General features: G+C 41.0%; 1 protein-coding gene across 1 annotated transcript in view; it reads right to left on the bottom strand.

The window, feature by feature from the left end:
• Positions 1 to 19088, bottom strand: part of DPH1 (diphthamide biosynthesis 1) — a 308713-nt gene extending 289625 nt beyond the window's left edge. Inside the window, exon 1 of the mRNA XM_056558713.1 lies at positions 18799 to 19088. Coding sequence (XP_056414688.1) covers positions 18799 to 18910 — 112 coding nt within the window. The 5' untranslated portion in view covers positions 18911 to 19088. The remainder of the gene's footprint in view (positions 1 to 18798) is intronic.
• Between the last annotated feature and the right edge of the window lie 1221 nt (positions 19089 to 20309).

The following is a 20309-nucleotide window of genomic DNA, read 5'->3' as shown; positions in this document are numbered from 1 at the left end:
TTGAAGTCTATAGTGACAGAAGTTTTCTCCATAAGCCGCCGTTCTTTTTACATCTGTTACATCTGATTAAAAAAATGGAATGTATCATCTAGATTTTTTTATTATTTTCTGATTAGAGCCAGAAACTAACATGTTCTTTTCTTCATTTTTCTATTTTCTGACTATAAATTTATTGCAGTTATAGTATCTTATTGTGAAGAGCTATCTTGCCTAAGCTGCTCTTAACAGCACTTAGATAGATGCTTTACCGAAAGCTCCATGGAATTAGGAACAAAAGAGGGGTGGCCCTGTTAACTTCTATGCTGTGTGAAGTATGCAAAAGTCAGTGTTCAGGGAGAGGGAGGCTGAGCTCTGGATGCTGCACAGCTATTGTAAATGGCCTGTTCCCATCCTATCTATAAACTGATGTCCCCTCTTAATATAATCCTGTTTGATGATAAGCAGGAGATTGCTGAAAAGTTCTCTCTGCAAAATAAAGTGTCAGCCTATTATTAGGCTTAGTGCACAGAAGGAAAACTCAAAAATGTTAGGATTATTTATTTCAATAAAATGAAAAACAAAAAAATAAAATTATCTAAAATTCTTAAAAAATATGTAACATAAAAAAAACTATAAAAAAGATCATTTTCTGATGACATTCCCTTAAAGGGGTTGTGCGCTGCCCTGCCTTTTGGAGCTCCGCACGCAGCGTCCGGTAGTTCATTACTCCGAACGCTAAGTGCGGGCTTCCGTGTTCGCGGCCGCCGGGCGTGACGTCACGCCTGGCCCCCTCGAGACGTCACGCCCGCCCCCTCTACCAAAGTCTATGGGAAGGGGGCGTGACAGCTGTCACGCCCCCTTCCCACAGACTTTCGTTGAGGGGGCGGGCGTGACGTCACGAGGGGCCGGGTATGACGCCACGCCCGGCGGCCGCAAACACGGAAGCCCGCACACAGCGTTCGGAGTAATGAACTTCCGGACGCTGCGTGCGGAGCGCCGAAAGGCAGGGCAGCGCACAACCCCTTTAAGAGTAACTAAGTTATGTACCACCTATATCTATTTACTTGGACAAAATCAAAACCTACATTTTCGGAAGAGTTGTTCTAATTTTACCATGACTGTTAGTTAATGTCTACAAAGCACCTGCGCTAACTGAATATCATAGCTAAGCTAGGAAAAGGCCCTTTATCCTCTCACCCCCCAATTCCAGACAACCAATACAAATGAGTTTAATAATTCCCAAACAAACTCTAACACCATATCTGCTTAGATTGCAATTAAAATGTCAGCAGCCAAGAAAAAAAACCATCAAACAGTCCATTCCGTAACAAAGAAAAATAAATATACAACTAACATCATTCACATGGGAGAACAATTAGATGAAAAAAGGAGGGAAAGAGAGCAGCTCTTATGCGGATATTGTCTTTTTTATTTTTCTGCACGTTGCCGGCCTCCTCCCCCTTTACAACAATTTTTTAATAATTATGTTTCTCTCGTCTAAGAAACTGTCAATAACCTGAAATGAGCGAGGCCCAATGCCTGATAATATTGCATACAATATGCAGAGACCCCCAGAGCACAATTGCAACAAACTAATATTGAAGCTGCAAAACAACATTACCTCCAAAAGCAAATCTGCATAATTAATTTCACTATTGTACAAAATGAATTTAAACAAATGAATTTAGTTGGGAGGGGGACAGACAGCTGTCAGGCGGGACTCACTAAGCTCCAATTAAAAGCTCAAAATCCTAATTAATTAACCCCTTCCCTCCCGCAGGGAAAGCATGGAGGGCCTTCGATTCACTTGAGGATGGGGAACGCAAGAGACGGAGTCATTACCTGCCTGTTTTCAACACTTGTAGGCTCAGCGAAGAGTTTCCATCTGCCTTGCTAAACATCCATTTATGTACTTACCTTCTGAGAATATGGTTAATCCTCTTAGCGCCATTAATATATTACAATTTCCTCACAAAATCCAGCTGTAATGAGTTCCACAGAATAGCTATGAGAAGAGGAATTTCTTTAGGTTTCTTCCCGAACACTGCCGGTAACTCCTTTTACATTCTACAGTATTCTTCTTTCGGCTTAGATAGGTAGATCAATAACCAACTTAGAGAGGTGCATAGGATTACTGATGGAATTAACAATTATACTGAGCACACTATAAATTCTGGGCTACAATCAAAAGCTCAGACATATCTCAAACCGTCCTCCTTGCCGGCAGGATAGGCAAGAAAAACGGTACATGTACAAAAAGTCTTTATATGGTTCCATGTACAAAGAGGAGATGTAACAGTAAGTACAAATTTTTACATGAAAATTAGCTGGCACGGTGCCATCACATGGTGAGAATAACTCTACCACGATATTACAGCTCTGTACAAGTAAAAACGTTTGAAAGAGGTAATGCTGTACTGCACACATGGCATTACATGCATCATTTCTGGCATGTGAATATTTCTATTAGTCAAAGTGCTCTCAGAAATTATTTCTCTGGTGCATGAATTTCAATAAAATTACAAGCCAAGGATCACTTACCTTATAGAATACTGGAAAATCCAAGCATACAGAGAGGGGGAAAAAATGGTCAATTACGTGCGAAAGATGAGCAACTAAAATCTACTTCTTCTGCTCCTATGCCGCAGCATATCTAGACAGAAAATTTAGGAGCAGGAAAGCTGCGTGACAAGGTTGTGTGAGCGGTAATGGCAGCCATTTTGGTTTCCATCCAATGCTCACACAAGTAGAGATAATTGAAATCCAGCAGAATACAATTCTGAATATACTTATGGCAAGTTTTTTTCGGGAAAATAATCTTTACAGATGGCTGAATAGTGATCGCAATCACGATCTGTACAGAGTGAATGTTTATTTGATCAAAATGAAAAGGAATAGATGGCTCTATTAGCTAAAAGTGAAAACGGTTAAGGCCATATTAATCCCAGTATAAATTCAAGCTGTGTACTGTATGCAACCTATACCACTATGGAGGTAAAGGAGAAAATACCGTTTTCAAGTTTGGTCTTGAAAATTATAGTGAGTCATCTAAAACGTGCCCTGTCGTGTTTTATAAAATATAATATTCTGTTCTGTTAAAATATATTATCTTTGTTATATAAAATATTTTTTTTATTAACAGGTACATATAGTATACACCTGGACTCATTTGTGCCAGATCCAGCATGTGATTGTATAATAAGTATGACAAAAAAATTTTTTTTATATAAAATGTAGGTGGATAAAATTAAATTGCCATCCACTTTTTGTTAAAAACTTAAAACATTTAAAAAAGGTATAATACACAAACATAAATTTGAAATATTACCCAAGGGCATGTACTAGCTGATTAAGTAAATCGGATATCTTGGGGTCTATTCAATCTATGCTATAAAAGTTTCCCACCCAGTAGAGGAAAAGAACACACTTGGCACCTGGTAGCTAGTGTTTGGTAGCGTGAACATAGACTAAGCTTACCAGGGGGAGTTCTTGCTGCACTTAGTGGCCTATATGCAAGGTATACTCTTTAGATATCTTTAGTTATTGACCAGCAACTTAGGATAGGTTCACACCAGCATTGGGGTCCTCTGTCACAGGTTCCGTCAACAATACCAAAAAATAGCTCAGCATGCTACACTGTGTTATAAACACAAAAGTATAAGATATATTGTAAACTGCAATATTGCCACAAAAAAAATAAGGTTCTTACCATACCATCTGATGAAATAGTGTGTGCCATCCAACCATGGTAAGGTGACCTCATCAGGATGGACCCTACTATGGATATGCCTCTCTTGGGCTAGCAATAGGCTTACAAATTCCTGGCATGTAGGATCCAGGGATTCTCTGTTAAAGGGTGGTACACACTATTTGATCAGATAGTATGCTAAGAACCTCCATTTTTTCTATGACAATATTACAGTTTCAAATAATTAAGTCCTTGTAGTGTGCTGCTGTAACTTGTGGGTTTGTACTTTTATTTCAGCCATAGCAGTGTACACATCCACATTCATGGTAACTCTTTAAGAACGGCTAACCAATTTTTGTATTTTCTATACTACACCACGTTGTCTTGTAAAATTTGCTTGCCAACAGACCCTAATAAAATTAATGGTAGCCTTCATGATCGGCATGTAATAGATCCATTTGCACTATTTTGTAATAATGGTTCTGTCTCAACAATAGTGCAGACCAACAAAAAATACATTGCAGGTGAACCCAGACTTAACCTCTCCCATTTGCCCCATGAATATTTTACCATAGGGATAAGAGTCTGCCATATTTCTCAAGAACATCTTATTTCCTAGAGAAACCAAGTACTGTTGAATTCCAGTTTAACAATTTTTTGCTTCCCACAACAATAGACCTTATTGGCCAGTTGAGATGCTACATATACAATAGGTTGTAAGAAGATCTTATTGATATTATCAACATCTATGGACAAATATCTGAAATGTATGCCCAGCCTATGAGTTCATACACAGTGGAGCCTAGTATAGGGCAGTATATGGAACCTATGGGGCAGTAAACGGAGGTCATACAGCCAGGGCTGTGGAGTCGGAAGTCGGACGAAATTTGGGGTACCTGGAGTCGGAGTCGGCAAACAATGCACCGACTCCAACTCAGACTAAGTTTAAATGTCCCAATTCACAAAAAGTTATAATTAATGACTTCTCTACTGTAAGAATAAAGATCAATGCACGCAGTGCCTCACGTAACCGCAAAAGGAACACATTAAGTGACCGTGAAGAAGCATGCTTTTCATGTGCACACAACGCACAATTAGGAGCGGTAATACTTATACTTTCCATAGTGTTGGGTTCTGCTGTTACAGGGATGGGTAACCTAGCCTCTCACTGATAAGGGATTAAGTAAATATGTTTTTTGCAGGACTAGAGACACTTGTATAAGTGAAGGGAATGGAGGGTCAATAGATCAAGACTGAAGCTGTAAACCATTGGAAAAAGGCTTTAAAAACTTGTAAACTCGATTGTTAGCTAGGGGTACTCCGCCCCTAGACATCTTATCCCCTATCCAAAGGATAGGGGATAAAATGTCAGATCGCCGGGGTCCCGCTGCACAGAGCGAGTACAGGGGCCAGAGCATAGTTACGTCACGGCTCCGCCCCTCGTGACGTCATGGTCCGCCCCCTCAATACAAGTCTATGGGAGGGGGCGTGGCGGTCATCACGCCCCCTGCCATAGACTTGCATTAAGGGAGCGGGCCGTGATATCACGATGGGCGGAACCATGACGTCACGCTGCTCCGTCCCCTGTATCGCCCGTCATTACATACAGAGCGAACTTGCTCTGTGTGGTAATGAAAGCACGGTGCTGCAGCGGCGATTCCGGGGGTCCCCGGCAGCGGGACCCCAGCGATCTGACATCTTATCCCCTATTCTTTGGATAGGGGATAAGATGTCTAGGGGCGGAGTACCCCTTTAAACATGGCTATGGGATTCTACTAGGGAAATCATGTTTTATAATAAATGCCCCTTCCTGGATCCTCCCACTGCCCTATCTTCAGCAGCAGATCAGCACACAAACTGTTCAATACAGTAGACTGTTGGCTTCCCAGCCAGTAGTCCTGTGGTAATGGCATGTATGTTGCCTTTCTTTCCTTCAAGGAATGTATAAAATACATTCACATATTAATACAGAGGAGTCAGAGTCGGGGAGTCAGAGTTGGAAGTACAGAAAACTCCGGAGTCGGAACATTTATCTACCGACTCCACAGCCCTGCATACAACTCCATAAAACACACTGTGCAAGGCCAAAAAGACCCTATTAGACTCCTTATGCACAAAGATATTTTTCCATTAAGGCAATTTGTCTAGGAGAAAATACCTCTGTACAATCCAATGGAATATGTGACAAGCTATTTGAACAGAGTCCAATGGAAACAAAAAATCTCTGTATGAAATCGGGCACATACAGATTTATAGCAGAGGCCCTATGTGCCTCGATGAAAACCCTATTACAGCTCTGTAAAAAACTCAGCTATAATACAGCCAGATAGAAAAGCCCTAAGCCAGAGACTGAACTGATCTGTGAGACGCAGGAAGAGGTAAACCAGATGCCCCCAGGAACGTACTAGTCAACTTCCATTTTTCACTATTGGGTATATACTATGGGACAAGAATAAAGAACAGGTTATTATGGTAAGAACTGCTTGTGTTTTATAGTGGTTCTTTGGCATACAGTGGAACAGACTAAAATGTATGACAAACCTAGCCTCTGTCTGAAGCCAATATAGATATTCCATGCTGTGAATAATCTGCACATCCACAAGCACATCATTGGCATTCCAGATGTATCTACTGGTGGCAATGTTTTCCATGTCACAATTTGCATTGATATCTGCACATAATTATTTGCAGCACGCCTTGGCAAATATGACTGATGTTATCGAGAATCCACCTGCAAGCGGAATAAGAATTAACACAATTCTCCAAATTTCTGCACAGCGAGTCAAATTGGGACCCCACCAGTGCCGCTGACCCCACATTTTTCTTTCTTATAAAAAGGTACACTCACAGATGCAATAAAACGCTTATGGAGAAGACTAGAACATATTCAGCACTTCCATTTACATAATCAGTGTCCACCAGTAAGTAGAAGTCCTCAGTTTTCTCTCAAAAAGATGGCTGGACAAGCTGATTTCGGCAGAACTGGCTCATAAAAAGGCATATAAAAACAAGTGAACATATTGGCTGTCCGGGTATGCTGGGGGTTCTAGTTTTGCAACAGCTGGAGGCACACTGGTTGGAAAACACTGATTTCACAATATTAAACCCCAGGTAGGTAAGGGGACAATAACATAATTGTGAAACCCATGGGCAAAAGCCTGAGGTAAAAAAAAACTTTTATGTGCCCACCTCTAAAATATCACTTTTATTAATCAGTATTAAAAGTCTAGATGTGAATTAAAACCAAGGTGTTATTTTGATGGTCTAATTGACCACTAATGTACAGGTAAATCTGGAGTCTCCACCTTATAGACACGAGTACCAGAATCTGTTGTTAAAATAACCAACATGTCCCCTCAGAGTGAATATCAGGTGCTGGGGGGATTATACCATCAGGGGATGGTACCATTGAGGGGCATGTATGCCTAATACTCATGTTCCTTGCAGCACTACATTTAGCCACTAAAAACCTATTAAAGGGGTAGTGCGCTGCTCAGCGTTTGGAACATACTGTGAAGCTGTGTTAAAGGGGTTCTCCACTGCCCTGTCTTCCGGAGCTCCGCTCGCAACGTCCAGAAGTTTATTACTCCGGACGCTGTGTGCGGGCTTCCGTGTTCGAGGCTGCCCCCTCATGACGTCACGCCCGCCCCCTCAACGAAAGTCTATGGGAAGGGGGCGCGACCGCTGTCATGCCCCCTTCCCATAGACTTTTGTTGAGGGGGTGGGCGTGATGTCACAAGGGGGCGGCCTCGAACACTGAAGCCCGCACACAGCGTCCGGAGTAATAAACTTCTGAACGTTGCGAGCGGAGCTCCGGAAGACAGGGCAGTGGAGAACCCCTTTAAAGAAAATCTGTCATTAGTTTCAATGACAGATTTCAAAGAATAGCGCTGCTGGGACCACCTGTGATCTCCGTGCAGCACCTGCATTCTATGCGGGGCTGCGTCTCCAGTCTCAGAAAAGCTCTTTGTTTCCGGGACTGGAGACGTGACTTAACGCCACGCCTCCTCGTGAGGTCACACCATGCCTCCTCCATTCATGTCTATGGGAGGGGGCGTGACACTCCAACTATACCAACAAAACATTAGTGCACCAACACTGACTTTGATTAATGTTCCCCCATAGTGTGACTAAGTAGCAGAATACTATTGAGATCAATGGGATTCTACTGCAAGTGGATTCCGCTCAGACTTCATTCTGAGCAGAATATTTGTAGTGTGCATTGGCCCTTACTCTATGAGGGGGGGATTTATCAGACCTTGTGCAATGGAACAGTAGAGCAGTTGCCCATAGCAATCAGATGGCTTCTTTCATTTTCAAAATGGCCTCTAAAAAATGAAAGTTGGGATCTGATTGGTTGCTATGGGCAACTGCTCCACTGTTCCTTCACCAGACAACTGGTGTAAGAAATAAAAATTAGCAAATTTTTGGCACTACAATCAAAATTTTTGCACAAAACACAGGAAAAGTTGCAAATAGGCAATTGCTCAAAGATCTGCAAGAATTTTTCACCAAAACCTACTCAAAAACCCATTAATTAATATCCCCCTATATGTTATAAAGAATTATATTAAAATTGGTTGTTTGAAGGAGAGCATATCCCTTAAGTCCCTCTGTACGGATTATCCCACGCTGCTAAGATGCTAACATCTTCCTACAGCTGATAAAAGGTATAACCAATTGGATTAAAGTTTGGGCCCAGGTTTTCTGCACAGTACTTGTGATAGTCCCCCAGTCCCCTATGACCCTTTTATTAATGTCTGCTCCTATTTTTTCCACCTCATAATATTAGCACATTTGATCCTGGAGACAAAAAATTTAATACAGGCAGACAAGTAACCAAGAAACAGTACTAGGCCTTGGCCCAAGAAACAGTGTCCTGAGATCTTAAGATATGTTCATAGAAATTAGCCTTTCTTTCTGAGGCCTCTCCAATATTCCAAAATACGGAGAAAACAAAGATCAAAGGCGGTGCACGGCTACAGTCCTAACAAGCTTATCTTTCTCTGCGACTCATATTTGGGCTGATGTGCAACACGTACATTCAAATACATGGCAGGCGGTACAACTGTACAGCAGTCTGGGTTATAGCTCATGCTATTTTTATTAACCCTTTGAGAGCTTGACAAATACTGAATTTTCAAAATACCAGTATCTCCATATTTAGCAGTACCCTTGCCACTGCTGTATTTGTATGTATCTAAATGTATACAAAGCATTACCTAGACCCCTTACAACACTCCACTGTAATGGTACGACATGGGGAGCAGTGGGTTCCTGCACCACACACACTGTGGGTCAGCACCAGATTGTGCACATTCAATGAAGGGGAAATGACTATTTACACACACAATCATTTTCCCTCATACTGTATTTTTGGAGCAGTCCTAGCGGCATAGATACACAGATATTTAAAAAAAACAAAAAAACTGTAAAATAATCATGCTTGAAACACACACGCACACATTTTTATAATAATTTTTTACAGAGCAGAAATATTTGTTACCAGAGCTTTTAACAAGTCGACAAGAAAAAGTATTTATTTCTAAGCATATATACAGTGCATTCTGTCATCAGTGTCATCTGCACTAACCTGTCGGTACAGAGAGGTAGTGCAGGTGACACTAATGATAAGCATACTTACCAGATCCTGTTTCGTGCTCTGGTTCTCCCGCTATCTTCCTCTGATTTCATTCCAGGGCCGACTTGGAGCAAGGGCAGAGCTTTTTGATATCACCGTCAGGAAGCTCAGCCCATGCCCCAGGTCGGCTGCAAAATGAAAACAACAGAGGAAGATAGTGTGAGAACTGGAGCACGGAACTGGACTAGGTTAGTATGGATATCATCATTGTCACCTGCACCACCTGTTTGTACTGACAGGTTAGTGCAGGTGACACTGATGAAAGACTTCCATTAATCTTGGGTGTTATTTAAAGAAGCACTTTAAAAAAAAGAATTTGTACACATTATACACACTCTCCATCTCAATTCCTACAGTGCCATCTGTTTCGTTCCAGTGCATCTGCATCTATGCATTTTATTACTCTATCCCAAGCCACATCAGCTAAAAAGAAAGGCATGCAACAGGATATGCCCAAGAACCTCTACATTATTAATAATAACCTATGCGGCACCTTATAAGCACAAAAAGAGAAATCATTTCCCAGAGTGTTTTTAGGCTAGGGCTACATGGACTTTTTGTAGCAATATAAACTGATTTAAAGGGGTACTCCGCCCCTAGACATGTTATTTCCTAGTACACAACCATCACGCCCCCTTCCGATAGACATGAATGAAGGGGTGAAGCATAACATCATGAACACGGAAGCCCCAGTGTTTATGAACACTGCAGCAGCAGCCCGGAGATAGCAGGGAGTGCCAAATCACCCGCGTTGGAGGGGGGGGGGGAGTACCCCTTTAAACTACTGAGCTACAGCTGCAACCAAAGTTGCTTGAAATTTTGGGAATTGCATCAGGCACTACAAAAAGTCACAGCATAGCCCTGGCCTTATTGCAAGGTGGCAACACGACTAGTTCATAAAAAGGAACAGAAATGATATTGCTGGCACAGAATCCCCTATGAGACGTGGCCCCTATGTACAAGAGGCCAGTTGTATTAATTTATCTCCAATCCCTTAGATTGTCCAAACGGATGTGAGTATTTGCCAAGCGTACATTTATTAGACAAGAATATCAATAAAAACCATTCTCTACAATAAAAGTCAGAGCGCAGCGATGTTTAGGGGGAAGCCTGGTATCTGTACTTCCAGACAATAATCCGGCGCCAGGAAAAAGATCAAACCAGCTGTATAACATTTTTGGTCAATAATGATAAAGAGTTGGTGAGAACTCTTCAAAAGGGTACTCCGGTGGAAAACATTTTTTTTTTATTATTCAACTGGTGCCAGAAAGTAAAACAGATTTTGTAAATTACTTCTATTAAAAAAATCTTTATCCTTCCAGTACTTATTAGCTACTGTATACTACAGAGAAAGTTCTTTTCTTTTTGGGTTTCTTTTTTTTTCTGTCTACGGTGCTCTCTGCTGACACCTCTGTCCATGTCAGGAACTGTCCACAACAGGAGCACATCCCCATAGCAAACCTATGCTGCTCTGGATAGTTCCGGATAAAGACAGAGGTGTCAGCAGAGAGCAGTGTGGACAGAAAAAAAAAAGAAATCCAAAAACGAAAGAACTTTCTCTGTAACATACAACCGCTTATAAGTACTGGAAGGATAAAGATTTTTTTTTAATAGAAGGAACTTTCAAATCTGTTTAACTTTCTGGCACAAGTTGATTAAAAAAAAAAAATAAATAAATAAATTAAAAAAAAAGAAAATAAAAAAAGTTCTCCACCGGAGTACTCCTTTAAAGCTGGTGTTGCATACTGCAGTTTTTATTTTTTTGAAAAGCTACAACTGCAGAGTCAAAGCCAGAAGAGAAGTAGATTTCTATTGAAGAATTGGAGGGGGGGGGGGGGGGGGGACCACTAAAATACATGCACACATGGAGTTTTTCTGAGAGCATGGTGCTATTTTGAAAACCATATAAAAAAAGAAAATACACACTATCGTGGACGTTTATCATCGTTGCTTTGGTAAGTGAGTTCTGTAGGCATTTTTTGGGGTTTTGCTTATGTATGACATATTTATTATACTATCACAGGGGGTTGATAAATTTGGCTTACATAAGCAAAAACCAATAAATTACTTTTGAATACCATTTTTGTTAGCAAACATAAGCAAAAACCAATAAATGACTTCAGAACACCACTGGGAAACACCACCTCCTCTCCTCTGTGAGATAAATACATATATATAATTTTTTTTTAACCCCTTTAGGGGTATATTTTTTAAATTTCATTTTTTTTTTCTCCTCACCTTCTTAAAATCATAACACTTTCAATTTTCCACCTTACATATAAGGCCTTGTTTTTTGCACTAACAATTTTTCTTTGTTATGACATAAATAATTTCACCACAAGATCTACGGCAAAACAAAAAAAAAATTATTTGTGGGACAAAAATGGAAAAAAAAAACACCATTTTATAACTTTTAGGACCTTCCATTTCTACCCAGTGCACTTTTCGATAAAAATTATGCATTCTACGTATTCTGTAGGTCCATACAGTTGAAATTATATCAAACTTAGGCTTCTTTCACACTGTCTTTGTGACACAACAGTGTGACGTCTGTGGGGGAACCTGGGGAGAATAGCAGGAGGAAAAATACATCATGGAAGGTTTTTTTCCCGTTACTCCCCGACAAAAAACTACGTCAAAAATAATGTCTGTTAAAGGGGAAACAAGTGGAAAACAAATGTTTTCAAATGAATTGGTGCCAGAAAGTTAAATAGGTCTGTAAATTATTTCTATTAAAAAAAATCTTAATCCTTCCAGCTACTTATCAGCTGCTGTATACTACAGAGAAATGTGTTTATTTCTTTCCAGTCTGACCACAGTGCTCTCTGCTGACACCTCTGCCCATGTCAGGAACTGTCCAGATTAGAAGCATATCCCCATAGAAAACCTCTCCTGCTCCGGACAGTTCCTGACACGGAGAGAAGTGTCAGCAGAGAGCACTGTTGTCAGGCTGGAAAGAACTTCACAAGGAAGGGTTAAGATTTTTAAATAGAAGTAATTTACATATCTGTTTAACTTTCTGGCACCAGTTGATTTGAAAATATTTTTTTCCACCGGAGTTCCCCTTTAAGGCACAAAAAAAAAAGGGGGGGTCCGACAGACATTTGCGGCAGTCTAAAGGGGTCTTATATAGGTTTGATTTTGTTTTACTTAAAAAAATATATATATATATATATATATATATATATATATATATATACTTTATCACCTTATCGTGGTGGGATGGTCCAAACTATTTGGCCACCAAATTGTTAGCTAAGTACCTCATTTTTGCATTGTAGCAATATAGCATTTCATGTATTATCTGTATCTTTGTGCTAGCAGTGTGCTGCTAGATTCTCCTGTTTATGTATATTTAGCCTAGCAGCATCAGTATGTGCTGGCCAACTTATCCTTGTTTGTGTTATACATATGGGGGAGTGGCTACCTCCACGTTGGCTCCTGCACCCCACCCATCTCTATTAGGTGCTGTATAAGGTGTTGGATGTTCCAGACCTTGCAAGCCTGTTAAACTGATTGCACAGAGGCATATTCACAGTGTAGGGTCCGTCCCAATGAGGTCACCTTATCGTGGTGGGATGGTCCAAACTATTTGGCTGCCAAATTGTTAGCTAAGTACCTAATTTTTGCATTTTTTGCATTGTAGCAATATAGCATTTCATGTTTTATCTGTATCTTTGTGCTAGCAGTGTGCTGCTGTATTCTCCTGTTATATATATATATATATATATATGTATACACAGGGATGTGGAAATCCTATCGCCGGACGCCCGGGACAAGTAGTTTTGGGTGCCGGGCAGGTGAATTGTGGAGCTGTGTTTGGGGGAGGGGAGAAGCTGTGTATCGAGCTGTGTTCGTCCTCGCTCTCCCCCCTGCTTCCTGTGTAATGTAGAGCGGGGGTTGTGAAGCTCAGGTGAGGAGGCCGAGCATGCAGGCGGCGGGAAGGGTGGTTGTATGTGTATGTAATGTATAATTAGGGGGGGTGTATCAGCGGCAGGTGTATGTATGATGTGTGCATATGTATGGTGTATATGTATGATGTCTGTGTATATATGATGTGTGTATGATGTCTGTGTATATATGATGTCTGTGTATATATGATGTGTGTATGATGTCTGTGTATATATGATGTGTGTATGATGTCTGTGTATATATGATGTTTGTATGATGTCTGTGTATATATGATGTTTGAATGATGTCTGTGTATATATGATGTTTGAATGATGTCTGTGTATATATGATGTGTGTATGATGTCTGTGTATATATGATGTTTGTATGATGTCTGTGTATATATGATGTGTGTATGATGTCTGTGTATATATGATGTGTGTATGATGTCTGTGTATATATGATGTTTGTATGATGTCTGTGTATATATGATGTTTGTATGATGTCTGTGTATATATGATGTTTGTATGATGTCTGTGTATATATGATGTGTGTATGATGTCTGTGTATATATGATGTGTGTATGATGTCTGTGTATATATGATGTGTGTATGATGTCTGTGTATGTGTGATGTGTGTATGATGTCTGTGTATGTGTGATGTGTGTATGATGTCTGTGTATGTATGATGTGTGTATGATGTCTGTGTATGTATGATGTGTGTATGATGTCTGTATATATGATGTGTGTATGATGTCTGTGTATGTAATGTATGATGGGGTGGGCAGCGATGGGTGTATGTATGATGTGTGCATATGTATGGTGTGAGTGTATGTGTGATGTGTGTATGATGTCTGTGTATGTGTGATGTGTGTATGATGTCTGTGTGTGTGTGATGTGTGTATGATGTCTGTGTGTGTGTGATGTGTGTATGATGTCTGTGTGTGTGTGATGTGTGTATGATGTCTGTGTGTGTGTGATGTGTGTATGATGTCTGTGTATGTGTGATGTGTGTATGATGTCTATGTATGTGTGATGTGTGTATGATGTGTGTATGTGTGATGTGTGTATGATGTCTGTGTGTGTGATGTGTGTATGATGTCTGTGTGTGTGTATGATGTCTGTGTGTGTGTGATGTGTGTATGATGTCTGTGTATGTGTGATGTGTGTATGATGTCTATGTATGTATGATGTGTGTATGATGTCTGTGTATGTATGATGTGTGTATGATGTCTGTGTATGTGTGTATGATGTCTGTGTGTGTGTGATGTGTGTATGATGTCTGTGTATGTGTGATGTGTGTATGATGTCTGTGTATGTATGATGTGTGTATGATGTCTGTGTATGTGTGATGTGTGTATGATGTCTGTGTGTGTGTGATGTGTGTATGATGTCTGTGTATGTGTGATGTGTGTATGATGTCTGTGTATGTGTGATGTGTGTATGATGTCTGTGTGTGATGTCTGTGTATGTGTGATGTGTGTATGATGTCTGTGTATGTGTGATGTGTGTATGATGTCTATGTATGTATGATGTGTGTATGTCTGTGTATGTATGTGTGTATGATGTCTGTGTATATATGATGTGTGTATGATGTCTGTGTATATATGATGTGTGTATGATGTCTGTGTATATATGATGTTTGTATGATGTCTGTGTATATATGATGTTTGTATGATGTCTGTGTATATATGATGTCTGTGTATATATGATGTGTGTATGATGTCTGTGTATATATGATGTGTGTATGATGTCTGTGTATATATGATGTTTGTATGATGTCTGTGTATATATGATGTTTGTATGATGTCTGTGTATATATGATGTTTGAATGATGTCTGTGTATATATGATGTTTGTATGATGTCTGTGTATATATGATGTGTGTATGATGTCTGTGTATGTGTGATGTGTGTATGATGTCTGTGTATGTATGATGTGTGTATGATGTCTGTGTATGTATGATGTGTGTATGATGTCTGTGTATGTATGATGTGTGTATGATGTCTGTATATATGATGTGTGTATGATGTCTGTGTATGTAATGTATGATGGGGTGGGCAGCGGTGGGTGTATGTATGATGTGTGCATATGTATGGTGTGAGTGTATGTGTGATGTGTGTATGATGTCTGTGTATGTGTGATGTGTGTATGATGTCTGTGTGTGTGTGATGTGTGTATGATGTCTGTGTGTGTGTGATGTGTGTATGATGTCTGTGTGTGTGATGTGTGTATGATGTCTGTGTATGTGTGATGTGTGTATGATGTCTGTGTATGTGTGATGTGTGTATGATGTCTATGTATGTATGATGTGTGTATGATGTCTGTGTATGTGTGATGTGTGTATGATGTCTGTGTATGTGTGATGTGTGTATGATGTCTGTGTGTGTGTGATGTGTGTATGATGTCTGTGTATGTGTGATGTGTGTATGATGTCTGTGTATGTGTGATGTGTGTATGATGTCTATGTATGTATGATGTGTGTATGATGTCTGTGTATGTATGATGTGTGTATGATGTCTGTGTATGTGTGATGTGTGTATGATGTCTGTGTGTGTGTGATGTGTGTGATGTGTGTATGATGTCTGTGTATGTGTGATGTGTGTATGATGTCTGTGTATGTGTGATGTGTGTATGATGTCTATGTATGTATGATGTGTGTATGATGTCTGTGTATGTATGATGTGTGTATGATGTCTGTGTATGTGTGATGTGTGTATGATGTCTGTGTGTGTGTGATGTGTGTGATGTGTGTATGATGTCTGTGTATGTGTGATGTGTGTATGATGTCTGTGTATGTGTGATGTGTGTATGATGTCTGTGTGTGTGATGTGTGTATGATGTCTGTGTATGTGTGATGTGTGTATGATGTCTGTGTATGTGTGATGTGTGTATGATGTCTGTGTATGTGTGATGTGTGTATGATGTCTGTGTATATATGATGTGTGTATGATGTCTGTGTATGTAATGTATGATGGGGTGGGCAGCAGAGGGTGTATGTATGATGTGTGCATATGTATGGTGTGTGTATGTGTGATGTGTGTATGGTGTATGATGTGTGTGTTTGTGTGTAAGTAATGTATGATGGGGGCAGCGGCGGGTGTATGTATGATTTGTCTGTATGTATGATGTGTGTATGTAATGTATAATATATGGGGCAGTGGCCCGCTCTATGTATGTGTGTATGTATGATATGTGTATGCATGTATGTTTTGTACAGGGGCGGACTGACAAGTGCTGCTGCCAGTTGTGCTAATTTTTTTTATTTATTTTTTAGTGGTTTCTGGCCACTAAATTTCACCACCAGAATCCCACCCCCTTCATACTCGCCCCACGGATATATGCAAACACACCCGAACCAAAACTACAACTTCCAGCATGTTGCACCATAACCTAAACTGTAGAACTATAGTGCAACATGCTGAGAGTTGTAGTTTTGGTTCGGGTCAGCTGCAGAGCCATAGGCTGCATCAGGGCATGCTGGGTGTTGTAGTTACTAACTGCAATTCCCTGTATTGCTTGACACAGCCTATGGCTCTGCAGCTGACATGAACCAAAACTACAACTCCCAGCATGTTATACAATGTCCTTAACTGGACTACTATACAGTTCAACATGTGCAACACTTACACAACCATAGGCTGTATCAGGGCATGCTGGGAGTTGTAGTTATCTAGTAACTAAATGCAACTTAATGACACATAAATCAGAGTAAATAAAATGCACTATATAAACTGGAGAAGCAGAACCCCCCAGTAACACAGCGCTGTTCAGTGGTTTCAATCAAATTGTTAACAACTGGAACACTTTAAGGGTACAGTCACATGTCGCGCATTTCACACTGCAGGAAATGCACTGCAGATGAGTAAACACACATGTTTATCCTGTCCCAGCCCTGTATGAGCAGTAAGTTTTGGAGGCGGCCAAGAGTGACAACATGGCACGTTTCATTTATTTTTGGGGTCATTTCAATTTTGTTCTTGTCTTTGACAGGGGTCCCAAGCAGTCAGACCCCAAGCAATCACCAAGTATTCCCTTTCCTGTTAAAGGGGTACTCCGGCGCTTAGACATCTTATCCCCTATCCAAAGGATAGGGGATAAGATGCCTGATCACGGGGGTCCCACCGCTGGGGACCCCCGTGATCTTCCACGCCGCACCCCGTTAGAATCAGTCCCCGGAGCCTGTTCGCTCCGGGTCTGATTACTGGCGATCACGGGGACGGAGCATAGTGACGTCACGGCTGTGCCCCCATGTGATGTCACACTCCGCCCCTTCAATGCAAGCCTATGGGAGGGGGCGTGACAGCTATCACTCCCCTCCAACAGACTTGCATTGAGGGGGCGGAGCATGACGTCACACGGGGGCGGATCCGTGACGTCACTATGCGTCCTCGTGGTCGAGAAGGACTCAGCCTGAGGACCTCCAGCGGTTCTGGAAGCCGCTAAAGGTGGGTGCTGCATGGTAGATCCCGGGGGTCCTTTGGATAGGGGATAAGATGTCTAGGGGCGGAGTACCCCTTTAATCAGATTTGGTTGTGGGATGGACCTTGTGGGATGAACTTTTCTGGAGAGAAAGCTCACCATCTGACCTAACTGTTCAGAAGCCCCATAGAGTAGTGATGCCCAAACTGTGGACCTCTAACTGTTGCAAAACTACAACTCCCAGCATGCCAGGACAGCCGTTGTCACAGATGGAGGTCCCCAGTTTAAGACCATTGTCATAAAGAATAAACGGAGCACTGGCCGCCCTTGTGTGGCATGTTCCGTTCATTCTTGGGGTCATTTCACTTTCGTTCTTGTGACTGATGGGGTCCCAATGGTAAGACCCCCAGCGATCACCTAGTTATCCCCTATCATGTGGATCGGATTTGGTTGTGAGATGGCCCTTGTGGGATGAACTTTTCCAGGAAGATATCCCAACGCCTAAATGAGTCCTAAATGTTCAGAAGCCCCAAAGAGCAGTGATGTCCAAACTACAGACCTCCAGCTGTTGCAAAACTACAACTCCCAGCATGCCCGGACAGCCAACGGCTGTCCGGGCATGCTGGGAGTTGTAGTTTTGCAACAGCTGGAGGTCCACAGTTTGAAGACCACTGCCATAAAGAATAAATTGAGCACTGGCCGCCCTTACGTGGCACTCTCTGTTCAGTCTTGGGGTCATTTCACTTTCGTTCTTGTGATTGATTTGGGTCCCAAGGGTCAGACCCCCAACGATCACCTAACTATGCCCTATCCTGTGGATCAGATTTGGTTGTGGGTGGCCCTTTAAGCACTTACAGTACACTCCAGCACTGACAATATATTCCTTACTTTGTAATTTTGGGAAGCCTCTCCCCCCTGCCCCCTCCTTACACATGGCATGGTGTGGGATCAGTCACAGCCCTGTATACATAGAGCTCTGCGCCAGTCTTCCCACTGCCTGTGTGTAGGCCACTAAGCTGTAAGAAGGATGTGCGAATGTCAGCGCCGGAGCATTATTCATGCGGCACAGCAGATGGAGGGTGACATGTCATGGCTGCTCTTTTCAGGCGGCTGCATATGTCAGTGTCAGAACAAACACGCGCCGCCTGCGCTGACACACTGCTCCGAGTACCGAGCCTCACCTGCTTTTATACCGGTCCCGGCCGACGTCAGAGCTCCGGCACAAGCTGCGGGTCCTGTGCCACCTTTCTCCTGTTCCCCCCCGGTACCAGTTTCTCCAGACAGTTCCGCCATCACAGCTGTAAACACACGTGGGTACGAAAAGACGGCCTCAATCGATCCCAGAAACGGGCAGCGCAGCTGCAGGCCGGGCAGTCGATAGGAAGGAGCGCGATAATGGGAAGTGCGCCCCTAGTGGAGGACTTGTCTCTACTGACAATTTTCTCTCTAGGAAACAGAGAACTTGGAAGAGTTCTATATAATATAACAGTGGTATAACTGAGAGTTCTATATCATATAATTCTTTATCATATAACAGCGTTATAGCTTTTTATCATGTAATAGCAGTATAACCGAGAGTTCATTATTATATAACAGCAGTATAACCGAGAGTTCTTTATCATATAATTCTTTATCATATAACAGCGTTATAGCTCTTTATCATGTAATAGCAGTATAACCGAGAGTTCTTTATTATATAACAGCGGTATAACCGAGAGTTCATTATTATATAACAGTGGTATAACTGAGAGTTCTATATCATATAATTCTTTATCATATAACAGCGTTATAGCTCTTTATCATGTAATAGCAGTATAACCGAGAGTTCATTATTATATAACAGCGGTATAACCGAGAGTTCTTTATCATATAATTCTTTATCATATAACAGCGTTATAGCTCTTTATCATGTAATAGCAGTATAACCGAGAGTTCTTCATTATATAACAGCGGTATAACCGAGAGTTCATTATTATATAACAGTGGTATAACTGAGAGTTCTATATCATATAATTCTTTATCATATAACAGCGTTATAGCTCTTTATCATGTAATAGCAGTATAACCCAGAGTTCTTTATCATATAACAGCGGTATAACCGAGAGTTCTTTATCATATAATTCTTTATCATATAACAGCGTTATAGTTCTTTATCATGTAATAGCAGTATAACCGAGAGTTCATTATTATATAACAGCGGTATAACCGAGAGTTCATTGTTATATAACAGCGGTATAACCGAGAGTTCATTGTTATATAACAGCAGTATAACCGAGAGTTCATTATTATATAACTGCAGTATAACCGAGAGTTCATTATCATATAACAGTGGTATAACCGAGAGTTCATTATCATATAACAGCGGTATAACCAAGAGTTCTATATCATATAACAGCGGTATAACCGAGAGTTCATTATCATATAACGGCGGTATAACCGAGAGCTCATTATCATATAACAGCAGTATAACGAGAGTTCTATATCATATAACAGCAGTATAACCGAGAGTTCATTATGATATAACGGCAGTATAACGAGAGTTCTATATCATATAACAGTGGTATAACCGAGAGTTCTATATCATATAACAGCAGTATAACCGAGAGTTCATTATGATATAACGGCAGTATAACGAGAGTTCTATATCATATAACAGTGGTATAACTGAGAGTTCTATATCATATAACAGCAG

The sequence above is a fragment of the Hyla sarda genome, chromosome 2, assembly GCF_029499605.1.
Source record: "Hyla sarda isolate aHylSar1 chromosome 2, aHylSar1.hap1, whole genome shotgun sequence".
Lineage (NCBI taxonomy): Eukaryota > Metazoa > Chordata > Amphibia > Anura > Hylidae > Hyla > Hyla sarda.
Note: the sequence above shows the minus strand (reverse complement) of the source record. Positions and strands in the feature narration are given on the sequence as shown.